Genomic DNA, 24,119 nt, shown 5'->3' on the forward strand with positions numbered 1-24,119 from the left:
GCAAGGACTGATCCTAACCAACATGACTGTGCCGGGATCACCCAAACCCTTTTGCTGCATTTTTTATTTTAATCTGTAATAATACTAATAATAATCATCATCTCCCATCAGCCTGAGCTGCCTGTTAGGCGCTAGAAGGTTAACTGTCACATTGCCATCTCATCCTACTGGGTTCCCATTCATAGCTGGGTGAACAGAGGCACATATGGAACAAAGTCACTTCCTATGGAAACTCCACATGTAGCGTGTGCTTCAGTATTAGATTTGTGTAAAATCAAGCTCTTCAGCTTCGCATGGATTAAAATTAAGACAAGTGGTTGATTGTTACCGATATCTTGTCTGTGTGTCACCGGAAGTGTTTCAGGTGAAAAAGACAAAACTGAAATTGACATGCAGAACAATTGTATTTATTTCATGTGTTTTAGAGACAAGATCACGCACTGAGGTGAATTGAGGTGCATAAACAAATAAACACTCGTAATAAACCACTAAATCAAATACACGTAACCACCTACGTCGATATTTGGGAGTAGTGTTCAACTGAAGTTAGTTTAACGTTGGCTGACAATGGTGGTGTGTGTGTGGGTGTGTGTGTGGGGGGGGACTGTTTCATCAATAGTATGTTCCTTGGAGTACAGTCGACAGTTTCAGACGGATTACGACATGCACAAGTGCACACTTCTTTCTGATCGGAACGGAACAGTTCCACATCCACAAGAAGTGTTGCTGTACAGTGAGCGGCACATCATCATGTTAAATATAATGAGTCATAAGGGTGAAAACGAAAGCAATCGTCGTGAGAGACATGAAGATTCCGAAAATACGGAAGAGAAATTTGTCCAGTATATGCGCAATCTCTTTTGCACTGTAGCCACGCTGGGGAGATGTTTTCTTCTCGGTACCTTCGGGCAAGTCCTTTCCGAGAGGGGAGACCACTCTGTTTGACGTGCAGGTGATGCACGCCAGGGGAGACAGGAAGGACTGGGTGACCTTCTGCAGCCACGCTGGAACTGGTTTGGTCTCATCTTGGTGGTACAGGCGGAGAACGACGATAGTGCAGAGTGTGCCTGCAGTGCCTACACACATGACCACGGACAGGTACACCTCTGAAAAGGACAAATAGTGAGTATCTACATTTACTCATGGGTGATGTATACGTGTATATATGAGGCTTATTTGTTGAACAATATATGTATTCTAGTCCAACAGCCTAGAAGTTGAAAATTCCTGTGTATAACTTGATTAGGCTGCTACTACATCGTCCCGTCTATACCGTACAGCTGATACTATTCCTCTACGTTATATCATACCGCTTCTATTATTTTTCTACTTTATATCATACACCTGCTACATTTTCTTCTGGTCCATATGGGGCTGTCGGGGAGCCTAGTGGTAAAGCCTGTGCTCGTCACGGCGAAAACCCGGGTTCGATTCCTGACATGGGTACAATGTGTGTTGTCTATTTCTGTCCCCCGCCGTGATATTGCTGGAATATTGCTGAAAGCGGCGTAAAATCAAATTCACTCACTCACTCTGGTCCATATAATACAGCTGCTACCTTTTCTCCTGGTCATTATCATGCAACTGCTACTTTTTCTTCTGGTCTATATCATACAGCTTCTACTATTTTTCTACTTTATACCATACAGATACCTTTTCTTCCAGTCCATATCATACACCTGCTACTATCTTTCTACTTTATATCATGCAACTGTTACTTTTTCTTCTGGTCTATATCATACAGCTGCTACGTTTTTCATGAAACTAACGAGCTTTACCACTTTTTAAATTCTGTTCTTCCGCAAAATTTGTATCGAGCAATGAGAACGTGTCGAATCAAATAAAAATAAAAAGTAAGAATACACGTATCGTTTCGTGACTTACTCGTTTCCGTCTTGGGTACAAATGCTTCTCGCTGTGCAGAGTTGCATCCTTTGGGCGCGCCAGAAACCTATGATCGTTGGTTCGAATCCCGGTTAGCACCGATTACGTTTCTAGCTTTGTCAGTATCCATGCCCGTGGGTTTCCCCACAGTAAGAAAGTCAGTTGACACGCCATGATATAACGGGAATACTGTTCATAGCGGCGTTAAACCCATCTCACTCACTCACTTCCTCACTCAATCACTAATGCTGCTACTATAAAGATTAGGTGATGGAGTAGCCGAACAGTTAAAATTGTTGCCTCACAAAGCCCATTGGGTTCAGTTAGTGAAGCCCATTTGTGGTTGGCTGACATACTACCAAACTCCCACTGCACATCTACAACTACTAACTGTACATCTGATGTAACTATTGATGATGTAACGTCTACCATCACATCTGCCACTACTTCACTAAGCCACTCACGGATGATGGACGTCTGACTGGATATGGGCGGCAGGTTGGCAGCTATCAAAGTCAGCAGGACGATGTAGGACAGGAGGACAGTCAGACAGTACCCCATCTTCTCCCCAGACTCTATGGGCAAGGCAAACACCACCATCATCAAGATGGAGTTGAGGATAAGGGGCAGCATGATGTTCAGGCCATAGAACTGCCATTGTCGACGGACAGTTACCTTGAACACCAGTTTCCGGAATGTCATAACGCCCTGGGTCACGTTAGTGTATTCATATCCAGTGCCCAACATTTGCCACTCTCCATTATTGGTGAAATACTTCATGTCGAACGGACGGTTGGGGTCAGTGAGGAGGTCTACCTCATCCGTGGTGTAACTCCAGCCAACCAGCGTCAGAGAACATGTCTGCTTGTCATAGGGGTAGTACGTTATGTCTGCAGAGCAGCTGGAGGTCGTGGAGATGGGGGGAGACCATAATACTTCGCCGTTGGAATACACTCGGAGAGGGGTTCCGTCGCTTCCTAGAACGGCCGCAGAGTTGATACTGGGGAGGGAAGAGATTTGTGTCAGTGATTCAGGTTTATGTAAATTAAAATCGTCAAAGCCACATGACAACCAGTCCCGAGCACCTGCCGTAACAGAAGGTTCCATTGGGCGCTGAAGAGGGAACATGACACAAAAGGGAGGCCAAGGCTGCGCAAAAGACAGAGAATATTTTCGATCACTGTTTCAAGAGATACAATCTTATTCTCAGAACAAAACCTGGCCACAGAAGATTCCATTGGGCGCAAAACCAAAAGGTGTGTGTGTGGATTGGTGTGTGTGTGTGTGTGGGGGGGGTCTCTTGTCATACCACGTCCCCTCACATGGGGATTCTGCTTTGAGAAGCAATGGTAGTACTTTATGTAACAACGAGTGTTTTAATTTGAACACAGTATTTCTTACTAAATTAGGCATAATATTACTCACGTACTTGGTGTAGTAAATGCCACAGTTCGCTCATGTATACATACTCATTTTCAATGACCAGTGGTGGCTTCCAGATGTATTTGGTGTTGACCACCATCCTCTGTATTCCTCCCGCAGATGCCGGGTCCCACGTCAGTCGAGGGTCATTCCAGAGCTGTCAACATGTGTCAAAACTGTACATGAGATCACGTCGAGGGTCAATATTGTACATGAGATCACGTCGAGGGTCAATACTGTACATGTGATCATGTCGAGGGTCAATACTGTACATGTGATCACGCCGAGGGTCAATACTGTACATGTGATCATGTAGAGGGTCAATACTGTACATGTGATCATGTCAATACTGTACATGAGATCACGTCGAGGGTCAATGCTGTATATGAGATCACGTCGAGGGTCAATACTATACGTGTGATCACGTCAAGGGTCAATGCTGTACATGAGATCACGTCGAGGGTCAATGCTGTACATGAGATCACGTCAAGGGTCAATACTGTACATGTGATCATGTCGAGGGTCAATACTGTACATGTGATCACGTTGAGGGTCAATACTGTACATGTGATCATGTCGAGGGTCAATACTGTACATGTGATCATGTCGAGGGTCAATACTGTACATGTGATCATGTCGAGGGTCAATACTGTACATGTGATCATGTCAATACTGTACATGAGATCACGTCAAGGGTCAATACTGTACATGTGATCATGTCGAGGGTCAATACTGTACATGTGATCATGTCGAGGGTCAATACTGTTCATGTGATCATGTCGAGGGTCAATACTGTACATGTGATCATGTCAATACTGTACATGAGATCACGTCAAGGGTCAATACTGTACATGTGATCATGTCGAGGGTCAATACTGTACATGTGATCATGTCGAGGGTCAATACTGTTCATGTGATCATGTCGAGGGTCAATAATGTACATGTGATCATGTCAATACTGTACATGTGATCACGTTGAGGGTCAATACTGTACATGTGATCATGTCGAGGGTCAATACTGTACATGTGATCATGTCAATGCTGTACATGAGATCACGTCAAGGGTCAATACTGTACATGTGATCATGTCGAGGGTCAATACTGTACATGAGATCACGTCAAGGGTCAATACTATACATGAGATCACGTCAGGGGTCAATACTGTACATGAGATCATGTCGATGGTCAATACTGTACATGAGATCACGTCGAGGGTCAATACTGTACATGAGATCACGTCAAGGGTCAATACTGTACATGAGATCATGTCGAGGGTCAATACTGTACATGTGATCATGTCAATACTGTACATGTGATCACGTCAAGAGTCAATGCTGTACATGAGATCACGTCAAGGGTCAATACTGTACATGAGATCATGTCGAGGGTCAATACTATACATGTGATCATGTCGAGGGTCAATGATGTACATGTGATCATGTCGAGGGTCAATACTATACATGTGATCATGTCGAGGGTCAATACTGTACATGTGATCACGTCGAGGGTCAATGCTGTACATGTGATCACGTCGAGGGTCAATGCTGTACATGAGATCACGTCAAGGGTCAATACTGTACATGTGATCACGTCGAGGGTCAATGCTGTACATGAGATCACGTCAAGGGTCAATACTGTACATGTGATCATGTCGAGGGTCAATACTGTACATGTGATCATTTCAATACTGTACATTGTGATCACGTTGATCGCAGATCAAAGCTTTTGTATGTTGTGCTTCAAAATGGTCTTCATGGTAAATTTTTCACAATCATCAAAAGTATGTATGAAAATGTAAAAGCTACTGTAACATATAACTACGGTAAGAGATTAACAGAGTATTTTGTGAGTGCTTGTGGTGGTGAACAAGGGTGTACCTTAAGCCCGGTGTTATTTTCTCTTTTTATTAATGAACTTAGCATATCTAGATGGTAAATTTGATGACTGCATATTTATATCTGAACATTTTCATTTCTATTTGCTGATGACTTGTGATCATGTCGAGGGCAAATGCTGTACATGTGATCACGTTGAGGGTCAATACTACACATGTGATCACATCAAGGGTCAATACTATACATGTAATCATGTTGAGGGTCAATACTGTGCACGTGATGACGTCAATGTGTCAATACTATACATGTGATCTCGTCAAAACTGTGCATGTGATCACGTCAAGGGTCAATACTGTACACGTGATCATGTCAATGTGTAAATAATGTACATGTGACCATATTGTGATTTAAACTCAAAACCTAGCAAACTAAGACATATTTAACTGTGTTCACCATCATTAATATACTCACAACCACCAAAACCCCGGACAATGACATGGTTTCCGAGCCGATGTTCTGCAAAGGATAAATGGTGTATCAGATATACAGCGTAGGTTGGATTCATTAAAAGGGTTACCTTCCATCTCTGTTGTTCTGCATGGCGTCCTGGTGGACTCAAAATAAGGGATTGCATGACCTGAACCAATGGTCGTGTCTTGTATACCCAACAACAAAAGTTCCTGTGACACCAATATTTTAGTGTATTTTTCAAACAAGTAAAGTTTGGTTTTCAATATTGTAGTACACGTATGGAATCAAGTCACAAAAACGAAACTGCTACAGAAAAGCATGCATTCCATGCAAAAGTTGACTTTTATGCAAGCCCCATGCATTTCACTACCCAAGAATGGGTATAAAAACATGTGCGTTAACGGGTTTCCATATGCATTGTTTAGCATCGTGAAGGCAACAACCACTCAGAAAAACAACAAAATTACGCAATTATTCAACACTACGAAATGCCACGCTTGTCCGAAAATGAGCGTCTGCGAGGCATTGGTATGCTTGAAGCAGGATCGAGTCAACGTGATGTTGCAAGACAATTTAACGTCCACAGAAACACCATTTGGTGTTTATGGCAACGTTGGCAACAGACGAATGCAGTCAGAGACCATCCTCGGAGTGGCAGGCCACGTGTAACCAATAATCGACAAGACAACTGGATTCGAACAACACACATACGAAATCGATTCCAGCCAGCAACAGTGACTGCAAGAAGCATCCCTGGCCTTCGACGAATATCTTCACAAACCATACGTCGCCGCCTCAGATGCGCAGGGATTGTCGCCAGAAGACCCGCCAGACGTCCCATTTTGACAGGAAACCACCGTCAAGCACGTCTACAGTGGTGCAGACAACGTCTACGCTTGACGGCCATGCAGTAGAGACAAGTTCTATTCACTGACGAGTCTCGTTTTCACCTCATGCACAGTGATGGACGGATTCGAGTGTACCGACGTCGTGGTGAACGTTACGTCAATCATTGTGTCATGGAAGAAGATCGGTTTGGGGACATGGTATGGGGTGGGATTACAGCAAGACAGAGGACCCGTCTGGTAGTGGTAGAGGGAAATGGACAGCGCTACCGCAACGAAATCATCGGCCCTGTTGTTCTACCGTTTTCGCGTTGTCATGGCCCAGGCATTACCTTTCAACGTGACAACGCCGGGCCTCATATTGCTTGACTTGTTCAGGAATCTCTTTAACAAAACAACGTGAATGTCATCCCCTGGCCGGCTCGCTCCCCTGATCTCTCACTAATCGAGCACATGCGGGATGAGATGGATCGGCGCCGTCGACGTCAACCACGTGTTCCACAGACACTCCAGGAACTTTGAAACATCCTCCAGCAGATATGGACAGATATCCCAAGGGACTTTGTGCGACGCCTGGTCCATTCCATGAGACGAAGATGTGTTGCTTGCATCGCAACCAGAGGTGGACACACACGCTATTGAATTGTAAATTGACATTTCGGCATGTTCAGTTTTTTTATGAAATCACGCATTTTCTGAAGTCAATATGGCAAATTAAACCATTTGAACACTTGTATCTGTTGCGAACCGGAATTGTTTCAGATTTGGTAAAAAACATAACTTTGCATTAAATCCTATTCCATGTTACAGGAACTTTTGTTGTTCAGTATATATTTGACAGCTATGTAACATCATAGTTTTAACAAATGTGACCCTACTGGTCTGGCGGCAGTCAGTGGAGTTTGGAGCCACTCCTCTTACAGAGCTGCAAAGACTGTGAGACGCCACATGACATTGCGGCATACGACGTCTAAGTTGATCCCACAGATGTTTACTGGGTTTAATGTCGGCCTTCAGCTGGCCAAGACAGTCCTGGGGTGTTCCCATTCCTAACAAGATCCACTTATGTCATTTTGATTCCTTTCAATCCTGCCGTTTTCAACCGCTTGCGCAGTCGATCACTTAAATGTTTGTTACGGCCATAAACATAGCGTGTGTGCTTCATGACTACTAGTATCTGATTACTGTAACGCTACGACCTTCATGTTTTTGTTGAGATCATTAGCAGCCTGTTGGGGTGAGTTCCCCGATCTAATCACGTCTACCTCTTGCCATTTTTTCGCTACTGTCATGTATTGTCTCGTAATGATGACTACTTCTACGCAGAAGCAATTGTCCATCACTCTCTGACCATACAAGGCAATCCATGGGTGCTAGCTTTTCCGCCACATGGTTGCGTCTGGATACATACTTTGGAATAACACTTTGCAGTTATCATTGAATATGATCCCCTACGAACTCTTCCTAACTTTTCATGCGATCCCTTGTTTTGTCCCATAAGAATATGTGTGTGAAATAATCACGGTATCGTTAGTATGATAACAAACTGGTTTCATGAAGTGTTTAAATTTTCACAACTGTACGTGAACCATGCATATATTGAGGTTGTTTTATCTCAAATCTTGGTATGATGCAGAATCGTACGGGGGCAATACATTTACAAATTGAGTTTACGTTTTGTCGACTCGTGAAACATGTTGAAAACAAACTAAGGTGAAAACAAACTAAAGACGCCCACGCTAGTTCAGTGAAACCACGTTTATCCAGACAGTTCAGTTTGATAGTACGGATTAATGAATCATAGTACGTAGTTTCGTCATACACAGACGTTCCCATAAGTAGTCCATACCACAAGGTTTCCGAGGACCAACGAGGTTTCCGGACTAATGAGTTTTCCGACTATCGAGGTTTCCGGACTACCGAGGTTTCCTACTATCGAGGTTTCCAACTATCGAGATTTCATTTCAGTTCACAGGCGGGTATGTAGGGAACACTTACCACATCATTGAGAGCAAACAGCAAGATGGTGGATATGACGACAGTGTTCTGTATCGGTCTGACGTCCACGCTGGTGTTGGCTCGAATGGCTGCCAGAAGAGCAATTTCATCACTTGAGTAGTCTCCCCTTGTTGCTGTGGCTAAAAGATATTTATAATTGACTATTCAATTGTGGGGAGGTCTGTGTGTGTGTGTGTGTGTGTGTGGGGGGGGGGGGGGGGGGGGGGGGCTCGTACCATTTATAAGCCTTAAAAACTGTTTACCAGTCTTTTGGGTATGACGTGGCCGGGGATCGAACCACCGACCTTCCGTTCTCCGGGCTAACACTATCCACGGAGGCGGTATTGTCGTACGAGTGGACTTAATGGACAGCGTGACATCATACTTCGACGGAGCGGATCGTTGCTCATAATATCAATCCCCTGAAGGGATTGCGGGTTACAATAGATCCTCAGCAACCTAAAGTTGTGGTAAGAAACGACTAAATGGATCATTGGGTCAGGCTCCGTTACATAACTGGAACACTCTTCTAAGCGGCGTTAAACCCAACTCCCTCACTCACTCTTTGGTAACAGCTTGAACATCCTTGTTTCACGACATCGTGTTCGATATATCCAACGTTCGTGGTATCAGAAGGAGAAATTTCTTACACCTGCATCACTTCGGGCGTTCCCCTACCTTAGCTGACACACCTAGCTATAACTTGAACACTGTTCTAAGCAGCGTTAAACCCAACTCACTAACTCACTAACTCACTCACTCACTCCGTGGGAACAGCTAGAACATCCTTGTTTCACAACACCGTGTTCGATATATCAGACGTTTGAGAAAGAAATATATCAGAAAGAGAAATGTGTCAAATATCCTACCAACGAGCAGAATCGCCAAAGTCAGATGTAGGGGGTAGGCCATCTTCATCCTAAGTTTGAACAAGTCTGAAAAGTAAACAGTGACAATATTGATCAGAAACAAACACGGAATGAATCAATAGCTCATAAAAAATGTTTCGTTTACAGTTTATTGTAAGTTATAATCCTCTGTACACTGCCTGCGATAGCGCCGTAATTCAATCTTATCAAACAATTAAATATTTAAACAACCCTTTGTCACTCATTTCAATGTAAACATAATTACTTTAAAACATAAGTAATCAATAATAATTGTAGCATTATTGACAGTCAGTAATCTTTAAAACTGTGTTGTTAACGATTGAATGGAATTGAATAATTGCAAATCTAGCTCAGGTTATAAAATATATTTTAAATACAGTAGAGTTGGCTTTGAACAGTAACGTAGTGATGTCGCTGTGTCTCGGCTTAACGTGGCGGAAGGTGGCGCAGGGGAAAGGCGTGTACCACTTCAGGGATCCTGGGGGCACCGATGTGGTGCAGGTAGACCAAGGGTCGGGGTAAACTGGGATTCGGTCACAAGAGCAGCGGATCCTGACACAACCAGAGAGGCGTGATGCGACATAGACTATTGGGCTTCCGGCGCGAGACACTACATACACGGTGAAGATATCAACCAAGAGAAATCTGACATCTAAAGTTGTTTACACGATGGATTAAACAGAACTCGTCTGACAGCTCCTCTCGTTTAGCAGAAAATCACGCAGAACATATACTACCTTCAGCCCTAAAGAAATATATTAAAGAAATAGAAATAAAAAGGTCCCACCACATTAATTGGTCGAATACACTCTTGAGTGCGAAATCATCATCATCAACGTTGAGTACTCACCCATGCTGTGTAATAATATAATTGTCAAAAAAGGGTTTAAAGACATCTTAAACAAAAGATATTAAACAATTATGTTGTGTTTACTGAAGTTAACATAACTCGTCCAACTCAACATCGATAGAGTACCTGATTCGTAAACATACGCTTTAGAGTATTTCATTCGTGTCCCACAATCCGAATGTCGACTCGTGTCCCTCTCGAAGGATTTCATCAGAACTACTTCAAACAAGAACGATAACCGTTACTGTAACACTTTTGCAAAGAATTAAACTTCTTTGATATATCAAAACAATGTTAAAATTATGTTTTGAAAATCTAATCCAACTTAATTATTCTCAGTTGTTTTATTTCCAAATATTTAAAAATGATATATTTAATATGATAAAAACTAAGTGAACATACACATAACGGCGAAACGCTCTTGTTGTCTTTATTATCTTTAATTAAGCATCTGTTTCATAATTCCTATATTGTGTTACTCATCACCAGATTTATTTCAAGAGTTAATATCTGACAATTTTATATCTATACAGATAGAATGATGAATCAAAGCAACTGTGGGTACACATTAACCCTATACATTGAAAGGGTGTAACTGTGCAATACGTTAGTCCAGTTGTCTGAACATAACGTAGCTTAAATACCTCATGTGAAATCTTGATACGAATACCCTGAACCGGAGCTGGCCACATAGGGTCACACGTCGAACACCCGTGTCTGCTTGTATTGTGGCAAAAGCAACCAACGGGCAGAATATCACCACAAGCATGAAGCTTGAATACATTAACCACTTTCAAGCTGACTTCAACCCCCAAGACAAACAAGAACTGCCACACTCTAGCAAAGCTTAACCATCATGTGTATATGAGATACAATGCCACAGTTTAACATGGATACCCCACTCAAGCATAGTACATGTATACCGATTCCGAGTGAGTGATTATGGTTTTACGCCGATTTAGCTATATACCAGCAATATCACGGCGGGGGACACCAGAAATGGGCTTCACACATTGTACCCATGTCGGGAATCGAACCCGGGTCTTCGGCGTGACAAGAGAACGCTTTAACCACTAGGCTACCCGACCGCTCATACGATTTCGATCAAATATTAACATTTAATTAACATTAAAATTAGCCGTAGGTCTCTGATGCAAGTTTTAAAGGTAATTGATTACAGAAGCATATATTTGTTGATATAGTTGGGCTCATGCTTAATAATACCTGTCTGCAAGACATGTTATATGTCTTAAAAAAAGCAAGTGGTTCGAGACGTTGGTAATTACAGTAAACTGACAATGGAGTTTATTAATATCGCTTTGATGTAAGTCAAGATAACTAGCTTACTGGTCGATCACACAACACTGTCTTGTTAATGATGCCGTGTGGTTATACAGCGGATATAACTGAACAAGAAGCCTGTCACCCCGTGCATGGTTACAGTTATGTCATACTGGATAACAGACAGGTGTCTTTCATTCAACCTGTGTTGTTATTTCAAATAACGACATATTGACCAACTATACCAACGAGTGTGCTTGAAAAGTAGTTTATTGGAAATGTGTCAAAGAGAACCTACTTTTTAAGACGATATTATCAAGACGGCAGCCTCAATAGATAATGTTTTCTCTATATATACTCGATATTACAGACCCAAAGAGATTTCCTATCATAAAGGTTCTAAATAGCTACACCTTAACGGTATATTTGTCATGTTAGGCAAGAGTTACGAATTCCGGCGATTAAAAAAATGAAATCTTAAAAAATAAATACAAAATCAAATGCAGCGGGGTTTATTATTCCGCCAACCAGAAGTTAAATGGTTATTTTAATCATTTACTGTCGCTATCAATATACACACATTATTTAAAATACTATGATAAAATCCTGCTGACAATATATCTTTAAAACTTCAAACTAAGGGGACTGGGTGGTCAGACTCGCTGAATTGGTTGATGATTGTCATCGTATCCCAAATGCGTAGATCGATGCTCATGATGTTAATCACTGGACTGTCAGGTCCAGACTCAATTATTTACAATCTGCCGTTTTAGAACTGGAAACTTTGCTAAGCTCGGCGTTAAACAACAAACAACAAAATTATTGTTCTGACTACGTAAGGTGACGCCCGAAGCAATGGGTGACGTCCGAAGCAATGGGTGACCTCAAATGCGCAATGTGAGGTCATTTCCCTTCAACGTATCAATCAGCACTGCAAAGTTATAAAGTATCGGAACATTATTTCATTCTAATTTGAAATGGGCATTGTTTATGGGCAATATAATGCATATTGAGGAATGAATTATTATTGTAATGCTTAAACCAAGGAATATACGTGGGTCTGTAAATAATCCAATCTGTACGAGGTCAGGTGAAATGGTACGCCGTGAATCGAACCCCGGGCCTTCCGCTCTCCGGGCGGACCTTTTACCACTAGACCACGGAGACGGTCCGAATCTAGACAAGACAAACCAAAGCATCAGTGTAGAATGACACCAAATCAACAAAAGTCACCGAATTGATCCAGGTAATTGCATTGGTGATGTACCATCCTAACAGGATGTGAAGAACAGGTCTGGAGTATCTATCACACTCACCTGACACAGTGGTGTTGGATGCAAAAGCGTTTACATGCATCCACTTGTACGTTATCCAACCTTTCTACCTTTTTGAAGCCCCAGACGTCCTCACCATAGAGAACAGGCATTATATCTGCCTCAAAGATTTTGAAGAAAACTGGTGCAAACGGTTGTAACGAGTGTGAACTGCTCAAACTACTTATCCATGCCTTCTTGGCCTGCAGAGCTATATTGTCAGCCGTTTTAAACCAATCAAGCCTATTGTTGATACATAATCCCACATAAGCGTAACAAGGAACAACTTGTAGTTTGTTTTAGGCAATATAATTGACAGACAGAGTTTGTATATTTTGGATCCCTCACTTTTAAAATTACTAAATGCGCCCTTGCTGTATTTGGAAAATACCAGCTCAACCGCCAACCCCGCCTTACACGACATCCATTTCTTCTCCATCCATCTCCATGTACAGGAGGGGATGAGGCACGCAAAGAATCACACCTTCCCACATTATATGTTACCTCTACGTTCTTCCTAAGCATTCGCCTGATGAAGGAGCAAAAAGTAGCTCTGAAACGTCGTGACAAGGAATAAAAGTAGTATGTATTCAAGAGGTGAGCTGATGAGATGTTTAAGACAGAAATGACTGGTCAGTCCAGATGTCAACACGTAGTCAACACGAGATCAACACGCAGTCAATTCAAATCAATTCAATTCTTTATTGTATGAAAGGCCACGGGTCCATATACAACGGAGTTACATAACACATTTTATAAGATACAAAGTCAAAGTAACAATTCACTTCGTAACAAAAACGCATTATGTATGTACAAAGCCAGTTGATATTGTCTTATAAGATCCTTGCGAATTTCTTAGATGTTCATGTCAAATCTGGAGGTTATCGTTTGCCCATATGTACTGTTTTGGTAATTCTGCGTTGTAGTTTGTTTTCCGTGACTGTATTTTAGACCATGCTTCATAGACATCATTCAAAAACTGATTTTTGATTTTAGGTAAGACATCTTTTTAAAGTATTTCGATCTCATTTCTGTTGGATGCAAGTTCCTTAATGGATTTATAAGTTCAATGAGTTTGCTTAGCTTTGTATTTTAGGCTAAGGTTCTTCGTATCCAAGTTATATTTTGAGCTTTTTTGTTTCGAAATATGAGTGGTACCTTCAGTCCTCCATCTTTATATGTTTGAATAATAGTGGTACGTTTTATCTTATCAGGTTTGTCCTTCAAAATATATTTAAAACATATTTTTCAGATTTGTAATAGTGTCCATTCTGGGATTAGGAAGTGTTGTAAAAAGGTGATTTAAAGATGGTAAAATTAGACTTTTGAGGACAATAATTCTACCCAACCGTGTTAAGTCTCTTAGGGACGACAGTGTCATTATTCTATTAATTTCTTGTAGTTTGTCTTTAAAGTTCTGTTCAACTATTTCTGCCTTGTTGTGTTGAAACTGTGTAGAATAAAAGGTCGTTGGGACCTAAATTTAGTCATTTACCGTACTGTGTGCCTGAATATTGTTTCGAGCCTATCTATATTATTTTAGTTTCTTTTATGTTCATTTTCAGTTCAGAAAAAGATGGGTATTTTTTACAGAATTTCTATAGTCTATAGTTTCCGGAAAGGTGTGATCCGTCAAGTATGATTGTTGTATTGTCTGCAACTTGTATCAAGCGTTTTTTTCTGTATTGAGCAGTTTTAAGCCTTTTACTTTTTCATTCTCTCGCAGCATATGTGCAAGAATTTCTGCTAAGAATATGTATGGCGAGTGAGTCACCTTGTCTGCATCCTCTCGGAACTGTAAAGAAATCTGACAAAAATTCATTAACCAAAACATTAAATTATTGTAGAATGTCTTTATCCATGTTTTGATTGAAGATCCAAACCTATAGAAATCAAAGCAAGATTCTACAAATTTCCATTCAACTGAATCAAAGCCTTTTTTAACTCAATCAATATAGGTAAGTCTTGTATGTTCTTGTATTCTGTAAAATCCATAATGTCATATATAAGTCTGGTGCATTCACCGATGTATCTTCCTTTCATAAAACCTTTGATCGTCACTAATGATAGTCGGAAGTACCTTTTTTAATTCGAGTTGCTGATGCTATGTTCAGTCGGGACAAAGGTCGGTAAAACAATTTCCTCTCTTGATTTATCTTTCTTAGGAATACATGTTACAAGACCTTGCTTTTGACTGATAGAAAGTTCACCTTTTCGGTAGGCAAAATTTATAGAATTAATTAGGAATTGTACATATCTTTCCAAAAGAAATTAAAGAATTCCGGATGGGCCGGGACTTTTGTCATTTCTCATATTTTTCAAAGCCCAAAGCACTTCTTCATATTATAATTCACCTTCTATCCATTGAGAGTCTGTGTCTGATTTGTTGATTCTTTGAACAAATCTTCAAGATTAATATCTGTTGTGTCTTTTGTTGTATATAAACTGTGATAGTATTTCTGAACATGATCAATAATATCTTTGGTATCTGTCAAGAGTTCTTTATCCCTTTTAAAGTTCAATAATAGCCTTTTTATGAACATCTGTTTTTCAAGTGATAGAAAATACTTTGTTGTTTTTTCTTAATTATCAAATAATTTCTATTTTCTTTATAACTAAATCCTTTTTAATATCTGGTATTTTCAAATAAAATGGTGACATTATATTTTCTGTTATATATCTTTCGTAAAATGCGTATCTTGAATGCAATAAACATTTCCCTTTTTCTTTTTTAAGTTTACAGAAACAACTTTTCTTTTCTTTTCATTTTGTAACCTTTGACAGTTCGGAGAAAAAATCTTACTTTTGTCTGTCATTTTCTGATATTTGATGTAGTTTCACATAATTTGGTCTTTTCATAGTGTCTACCTTGTTGCGAAAACTGGAGTGGGGTTATAAATCTGTCCCAACCTTTTTTTAGAAAAAATGGCTGAAACAAGTAACAAAGTGATTCTACAAATGAGGTAATAAAAAGAAAGGCTAGACAAAAACAACACATTAGCTTCCGTCAGTAATTGGAAAGCAGGCTGAACCTAACCAACCCAAAGAATATAGTTAAACATATCTGTAGCGTAGTAGTTAATAACCATAACATTACTACAAGAAGGGATGAATGTAATACGAGGCAACAAGGTCGTTATTTCATTACATAACAAGTCAGGTTTAGAAAATGATCTCATGTCGGACTTTGAAAGTATTTTGTTCCTGTGTACGTCCAATTACTTCACTACGAATCAGAAGGTCCGGGGTTCGATCCCCGGCCACGTTATAACAAAAGACGTTATAAGATGGTACTTGTTGTTGCCCTGTCTTGGCGCTCGGCATTAAGAGCCTAAAACAAGGACTGGCTCGGAGTCAGTATACTGTGTCTGAGTGGTATTCATGTTAAACTGCGGCATGGTATCTCAGTGGGCTAGCACTATAAATCGGCATCAGTCCGGACTAGTACAAGCAGCCACACACACACGTCCATGCACGTCGCTATATTAGTGCAATAATCTTAGTGGCAGCGTTAAACCCCATTTCACCTCACCTCACCACTATGAATCATTAATCCACGCCATCACATATCACATGCGTGTCGGGGAAACTATGTTATATCAACACGTCCAACTGTCCGTCACCGTTGGCTCACAGTTCAACACGTGGTGATTCCCCGCCCTTCCTTTGATAAAGATGGTCGAACAACAGAGCACCAGTTTGATATTGTTGACATAATATTTTTATAAAAGTATCAGTTATAGGTAACGTTACCGAGATGTAGTGAGACGTGTGACCAATCACGAACCTTGTAGCAGATTATGTCGGTGAAACAATCTTTTTTATGTATACTGTATAGTTATTTTAATGTTTACTGACATGGCAACCTTCGACGTGTGTGTTATAATAATAATAATAATAATAATAATAATAATAATAATGTAATACATTAATTAGACCTTTCAAATAGTGTATGGCCAAACATGTAGTAGCAAAGATGTTTTACAAGCAGATAATTTCCTTGATAAATTTTGGCTTCATCTATTACACAAGAATCTCTGGGAACTTGGTGTCACAGCAGTAATCTTCTGGTTGGCTGGTGTTGAAAGAGTTAAACGTTGCCCATTCTGCCAAAATTGCTTTCATGCATTTCCACCCATGACATAAATATTGTTATGTTGCCTTTTGTGCACAAGCTGAGTGCCAGGGATATAATAAAATGTTCTTGAAGAATTGAGTTATTTTACTTTTGTTACTCTAGGATATATTGTTTTCATACCGACCTAACTTTTTAGGACAAAATTCAAGTAAAAACAATATGAGAGGCTTTTTTAATTGGTCTGCCTCACTTTGGAAATGAGTTTGAAATCCGTAAACATAGAAATAAAAAAAAGTGTCGCCTTAAAAGGACATAGCAGTTTTAAATTGCCCAATTGGTTTCTCAACTTTTTTACAAACATGAATTAACGTAATGTAAGTAGTATCGCCCGGAAACTACATTGCAAACAAAGTCAAATGTCGGATTTACATGACTATCAAAGTTAATATTTCCTCCATGCTGAAGGTGGATTATTGGGTTCCTTAGCCTCGATCACAACGTCAGTGCCGACCATTATTTGGATGGCAGGGGGAACTTAACCAACCCACAGAATGCTATTAACCACATCTGTAGAGAGGTATTTGATAGCCATAACATTACTACAGGAAGGCATGAATGTAATAAGAAGCATAGATAGGTCGTTATTTCATTACATCGTAAGTCAAGGTTTTAACTTCTGATTTTCAAACTAACCGCAGATACTTAATGCAATCGCCCCGAGAAAACGAAAACCATGAATCACATGTTTTCTCAGTTAAGTTGTAATAAATAATGTATTTTAGGAAAACTGTATATTTTCACTGCAAATAAAAACAAGGATGTAGTGGTTTGAACGGTCACATATTTGAAAGATTTATTAGCGATAATGTTCATGTGGTTGTTTCAATGAAAGTGCTTTACACTACCAATCTCGTTATAATCAGATCTTAGTTCTCGCTACCGCTAAACAAAGGTCTGAGGACATCCCATTAGGGGTCACGTCAGAATGACCTTTCATCTGACCAATCGGAGAAAGATCATGAAAGTGACAGTCGGAATGTGATTTCTAATCATGCAACCTCGAAAACTTTAAAACGGGGTATTCCAAACGATAATTACGGGCTTAACGACTGGATCTATACAATCTAGACCATAAATTAGCCATTCGAGAATGTTCCTTTGTTCGGGTTTCAAATTTTAAGCGAGAATTTGTCAAAATATTTTTCGAAGCGTAGTCGCCAATTTGGAATTAGTGCCGTAAAGCACGAGAAAGCTGCCTTCTGATTGGCTAATGTCAACTTCTTGTCAGTAATTCCTTAGCGAAAGGTCGGTCTGACGTGACCCGTTATGGGATGTCCTCAGATCTTTGTTTAGCGGCAGCGAGAACTAAGATCTGATTTTGATGAGATTGTTACACTGCCTATTCACTTGTCCAAATTACACTGAGGTTAGATCTGAAAGCTGTATTATGCTTATGGATATGACCGTCGACCAGTCCTTTATGGCCACGTCAACGTTGACAAAGAAATACTTCTTAATATCATTGATTCTGTACAACACTTGTTCACTATGAGCAAAAGATTTATATAAACATACACTCTTATATATATATCTCAATAACAACTGTTTACCTTTGATGTACCACATGTGACATTATATCAAGTTTATACTAAGGAATAACTTATATACTACTGCTGCTTGTTCGAACGTTGATGGGGAGATATTTATACAGGTTTTGCCAGTTTATTAATCCCCTTTCACCGTACCAAGTGGAAATAAATATTGCCGTTTTAAAATCCATATTTATCACATATATATTTAATTAATGGAACATTCTTTAGAAATATTTAAAAATAACTCATCTAGTATATTTACACATACACACAGATTTAAGCAGATGTCTACATATAACTTTAAACCATGAAGTTATATACATCCTTTATCAAAGTAACACACCACTTTCATGGTAGGAGTTAAAAGGTATGGACACATGATGGACAATAAATTACAGTCGTCCGACAAAGAAGATCCGACTTGCATGGAAGGTTATAGTTTAAAGGTCATAGGTAACATACCGTCAAGAACAGTTTATGTGTGTTTATTGCTTTATTTTACCGATATACGTTATACTATGACTTATGTGAATATTTGGGAGACTGATGTAAAAAGGCCATACTAAATATGTAATACATGTCATGTTTTGTTATTTATATATAATGTAATATAGTGCGTGGGATATAGTCCATGTGGGGACATGTCTGTGTGGGTAATGTCCGTGTTGGGAAATGTCCGTGTAGTGTGATATATTTGTGCTAAAACTTTGGACTTTGTCAAAACGGTTTTATATATTTTGTGTATTTTATATTTGTTATATTGACATGCTGGTACAGAAACGAAAGTTTATCAATTTATTCTAACATTGGAGGTAAAGCCAGGGATAAATAATTCAGTCAATCTTTACTAATTACATAAAAAGCATTATAACAAATAGAAGTTTATGATTAATATATACTTACGTATGGATTAAATACATTTTATAATAATATTCACTGATCCTGGTAGTATAATGACAAGTCAGCTTTGGGTCTCTCATTACTTATCTTACAATTGCTACAATAAGCAGTAGTGTGTAACATTTAATGTCTAACTTTGGCAACGTTGGGAGAGTTGAAAAAACAGTTCGGAGTAGTGACCTTTGATAGGAAGGATTTCAAGTATACCATCAATTACCACAGTGTTAATCTAATCGACTGGCTGATTTAATTTGAACAATGTTTTATTAAAGACTGGAATATACATTTGAAACAAATTGTATACGAATAAAGATAAGATAACAAGCAAAAAGCGCATATAAAATGTTCATTCTTTCAAGGAATTGTTATTTTTACCTTTCATTAATAAATATCGTTCAATGCTTATTTTACAGAGCATAATATCAAATAGAGCTTTCAAGTTAGGATGTTTTATAATAACTCTTGACGTATTAATGAAATATTTAAACTGTATCTATATAGCGAACTTAAAGGTTTGGGTAGGTACGTATACTTAATTAGGATAGGTGATGCTTATCGTCAATACATTATGAAGAAAGTATAAGGGGAGTGAGTGTTTTATCCTGGGAAGTGTTTTCATCCTGCAAAGGGGTGGTGTTATGATCCTCAGGGGAGTGATATGATCCTTGGGAGTGTTTTCATCCAGCAAAGGGGTGGTGTTATGATCCTAAGAGGAGTGATATGATCCTGGGGAGTGGCCTGGTCCTCCTACACCGGAATCACCACGGGTGCGGCTGGTATACTATAATCGGAGGTCAGGAGAAGTATCTTGGTGAAACGGTAGACTGTGACTACCTGTTTAACATGTCGTGTGAAGGAAACGCCAGTCAGTAAGCCTCACACACGTCTGGTTGTTTTAGGCTTTTATAAAGAATATCACAGAGAACACGGTCTGGTTTCTGTTTCAGACGTTTGTTTAATGAAAACTATATGTAAAATAACAATAATAATAATTGACAAAAACTACGGAATAGGTCTTATATACTCACTGTCACGGGTAGCCGACTGCCCGCTGGTGTTCCACTGACGATCACAACTCTCTGATCTTCACTTCACACATTCAAGATTCAATAGAAGAGCTATTCATATGTCAATCTATTTAACTCCTATATTGAATCTCTCTTCAATAGATATTTGACAGTGCATAAAGAATTGACGGCGGTCGTTCGTCATGTTATCACAAATGGAAAGTATACTGAATGATTGCCATGAGATTGCTGTGTACTTTCGCTACACCTTTTGAATCAGAACAGGTTCTGAGGTACAATAAATTAATTCATAGTTGACCGGATTGTGGTCCCGCGTTGAATGTAAAAAGCAGAATTAATATGGCTGCGTTTCACAAGTATAGGCCGTTAATGGTCTTACTGGAACAATGTATAAAACGATTTCTGTCATGTGTATGGAACCTGAACGATTTATAAAAACAAGCTCGTACTGAGGCCATGATAACAAAGCTATAGTTGATTGGGAGTGGACGTCAATATAGTAATTTCGCAAATCACTTGATTGTTGTATGTATTATTTTAGTAATGAATGCACAATGTTATATATGCTGTATTTTACATTAAACTGATGATGGTGTGATGGTTAATGCAAATGGTTCTCGCGGATATTTAAGTGTGGCGTTGCCTAGCAACAATAAACAATTGAGGCTTGTATATGGAATTGATAGCCACAATACGGGTCTGTAGTTTGCTGACACAAGGTACATGGCAGGTTCCATCTCGACCTGGCAGGTTTAATGTCGTAAACATATTACGTTCCTCAAGACCTGTTTGGAATCTGGAAAGTTTATAAGTCCCCAGCAACCTATGCTTGTCGTAAAAGGCGGCTAAATAGATCGGGTAATCGGGCTTGGATGATTGCGTGTCATATCCCAATTGCGTAGATAGATGTTCATGGTGACGATCACTGGATTGTCTGGTCCAGATTCGAGATTGAATACAGTCCGCTGACACAAAGCTGGTGTATTGCGAGTTGTTAAACAAACAAGTCGTGTAGTGAATATTTGTTACCACCTACCGCCTCAGTTAATAAATCCAATATGCTCTCATGAACATTAATTTATGACAGTGTCCACGCCAGAAATCCACGCCATGTCCGAGTGCTCAGTGCTTCGAGAATTACACTATTTGTAGCGCGATGTAGACATTATTCAAGTCACATAGAATACGTTGTTAATGTGGCTCATTAAACCCAATCTGTTACGAGTTAGTAAATATGTTTTCCTTTGGTTGTGATTACATAACTGGAAATAGGAAATGCAAATGGTAGTAATTTAACGATGAACATTATTGGAACTATAGCTATGAAAATTGAAACGGTATTGTCGCTTATATATTTAATTACAGCCTATAAAACGTCGGTTCGGGCAAAGGACTGAACCCGGGTCAGAATATCAGAAAACTATCCCGAGAACCTCTAAATCCAGACGAGGCCTTATCTCTGCATTTTGTAAAAATATATTTAATTCTCATTCATGAGAAGGCATCTTGAATATTTATATGGAAGTGTCCCACATTTCTTAGCTCATGCAAAAATGGCCCTTATCCTTGTTAAGTAGGAAAGAGGTTTTCGTTGATGCAATTTATTCAAATACGGGTATAAAGTTATTAATGAGTGGATCGTGACGATGAAGGATCTGACAAATCCTGGAGGAATACCGACAGTATAACAGTTCAAGTTGGCAAGGCTGTATTCTGAAGATGTTCGTTGTAGTATAAAGATATATATTCATAAACAGTGTTTGAAGTTTTACACTTTATTTCCATGTGCAACCAGATATGATCATTTGATCAAATTAATTAATGATACTTCTAAGAATTTGGGAAATACTCGATTCTGATTTGGTTATTCAGAGGTATCAAATCACAATATACTGTATTTAACCATCTTTTCGCGAATACCTGGTATCATAACTTTTTTAATAGTGATTGCAAGATATTTTATTGAAACCAGGAATGTTCAAGTTGAAAAAAAGCAATTGTATCTTTGGACTTGTAGTTGTGTGCTGAATACTTTCAAAGTTATAGTATAAAAAGTAAACGTGAACTGGTGGCAATCTTCGATTTCTAAAATTGTTTAATGGTCATAGGTGGTTAAAACGAATATAACATGAATACAATACAATGCATCATTTGTGGACCTAGGTGCAAGGTAACTACATTGATTCCGACACGATATACCAACATGATTCGTCTGTCTGAACAAAAAGGGAGCACAGACCGACAGCACAAACACTGAGCTGTTGAAGAAATCTGATACCTCAATAAGGTTGTACAGCAGGCCTCTAGGCAGGGGACCTATTCTAACCTGGAGTCACGACGGGGGGGCAAACAGTCATTAAAGTGCAAGCAGTCATTAAAGTGTGAGAAAATGACACGCTGTAAGGACTGTATTTCTATTAACAAATGGACCAGCAATCCAGTGATTTACATATGAGCATTTATCTAAGCAATTGGGATATGATGACATGCATCAACCAAGTCAGTGAGCATGACAACCCGATCCCGTTGGTCGCCTCTTACGACAAGCGCGGGTTGCTGAAGATCAATTCTAACCCGGACATCCACGGGTTTCATTAAACAAATGGTATTTTATACATGTTACATAATCAGCTTACGACAAATATTTAAAAGCAGCGAGTCTTGTCAGTTTTATTAACTGTCGCTCGATCGCGTTCATTGAAATGCTGGAAGGTGCAGGAAATGCCATGTACCCCTTTGTAAGGCGATTGATGTAAATTCTCCTCAGTATGTTTCTGATGTCACCATCCCATCCCATTTGTAAATCCATTTTCTGTTTTCTAGAGTGCTTGAAAAGTTAGCAGCCGCCTTGAAACGGCAATAAAACTCTTTTACAGTTTAAGTTGTTATAGCGAGGCGCTAACGCACGGACAGTCCGTGCAGCACGTGACAACGACCTGTCAAATCCAGGATATGACAAGAAACCGAACTTCTACACGAATACACCGTGAATACCTTTATGTCTGAACTGAGCTGGCAGTATTTAAAATTAGTGTGCACATATTACCCAGGTAATTACCCATATCGACATACTCTCTATAGACATGGTCTCTGCTCTCTATCATATCAAAACTCATAGAAAATGTCTGATTTGACTATCCAACAAGCAAATGTCTGGTTTGGCTATCCAACTTGACCCATGTTTACAAATAACACCCCCCCCTGCCTCTGTTTGGGATTACAAGGAAAATAATCAAATTTGGTTCACATCCAATTTTGGCTAAAAGTTATTATCATGAACAAATGTCACAAATGTAAAATTCTGGTAGCCCTGGTAATGTTTTAGATTTGACAGTGGGTTTTGTCTGTCATGCAGACCCTGAAACAAATATATCCAATGCAGTGCCTGGGAGTCTCTACTATTTGGCAAGTCCAGATTACAAGAAAATATCTTTTTCTCTGTAAAATATGTTAATTTCAGAGACTAGATGTTATTAAGGCAGCACTACTCTATATTTAGCTTCACCGAAGTGGGAACCATGTAAGACCAGCATCACTTCTGACTTTCTTCTTCCACGGTGCTCGGCCATGGTGCCGAAAAACCAAGAGTCATAATTCATCATTGGTTTCTGCCGCACATAAGGGAAGCAACTCTGCGCAGACATCATCCTGATTGGAGCAGTCACTGCCATAAACGTTTGAGTTTTACTGACCTAAACATGTCATGTGGCATCCATAATCAGAGCGATTTGT

At 39.5% G+C, this 24,119-nt stretch overlaps 2 protein-coding genes across 3 annotated transcripts in view; one reads left to right on the forward strand and one right to left on the reverse strand.

Annotated features, from left to right (window-relative positions):
• LOC139459513 (coiled-coil-helix-coiled-coil-helix domain-containing protein 5-like) overlaps nucleotides 1-24,119 on the forward strand; it is a 433,260-nt gene that overhangs the window by 360,529 nt on the left and 48,612 nt on the right. The gene's annotated exons all lie outside the window — the stretch shown is intronic.
• Nucleotides 432-20,463, reverse strand: LOC139458740 (neuronal acetylcholine receptor subunit alpha-10-like). Of its 2 annotated transcripts, none has more exons than XM_071240149.1 (7): nucleotides 20,388-20,463; nucleotides 9,325-9,390; nucleotides 8,456-8,595; nucleotides 5,613-5,657; nucleotides 3,354-3,463; nucleotides 2,349-2,884; nucleotides 432-1,106 (listed from the first exon to the last, which is right to left on the reverse strand). In XM_071240149.1, the coding sequence occupies exons 2-7, from the start codon at nucleotides 9,371-9,373 to the stop codon at nucleotides 754-756; spliced, it is 1,233 nt and encodes a 410-aa protein (XP_071096250.1). In that variant the 5' UTR covers nucleotides 9,374-9,390; nucleotides 20,388-20,463; the 3' UTR covers nucleotides 432-753. The 2 variants fall into 2 exon arrangements, with proteins under 2 accessions (XP_071096250.1, XP_071096249.1); XM_071240148.1 differs by having other exon boundaries at nucleotides 8,456-8,616.

This window comes from Haliotis cracherodii, unplaced genomic scaffold, assembly GCF_022045235.1.
Source record: "Haliotis cracherodii isolate W230 unplaced genomic scaffold, xgHalCrac1.p SCAF_13, whole genome shotgun sequence".
In the NCBI taxonomy this organism is placed as follows: Eukaryota; Metazoa; Mollusca; class Gastropoda; order Lepetellida; family Haliotidae; genus Haliotis; species Haliotis cracherodii.

Excerpts from the sequence above, each read along its gene's own strand:
- LOC139458740 (XM_071240148.1), bottom strand. The coding sequence starts at position 9,373 with ATGAAGATGGCCTACCCCCTACATCTGACTTTGGCGATTCTGCTCGTT. Across the intron at positions 5,658-8,455 it reads TGTTTGCTCTCAATGATGTG|AACATCGGCTCGGAAACCAT; the intron begins GTAAGTGTTCCC and ends TATCCTTTGCAG. Across the intron at positions 2,885-3,353 it reads CCACTGGTCATTGAAAATGA|TATCAACTCTGCGGCCGTTC; the intron begins GTATGTATACAT and ends TTCCCTCCCCAG.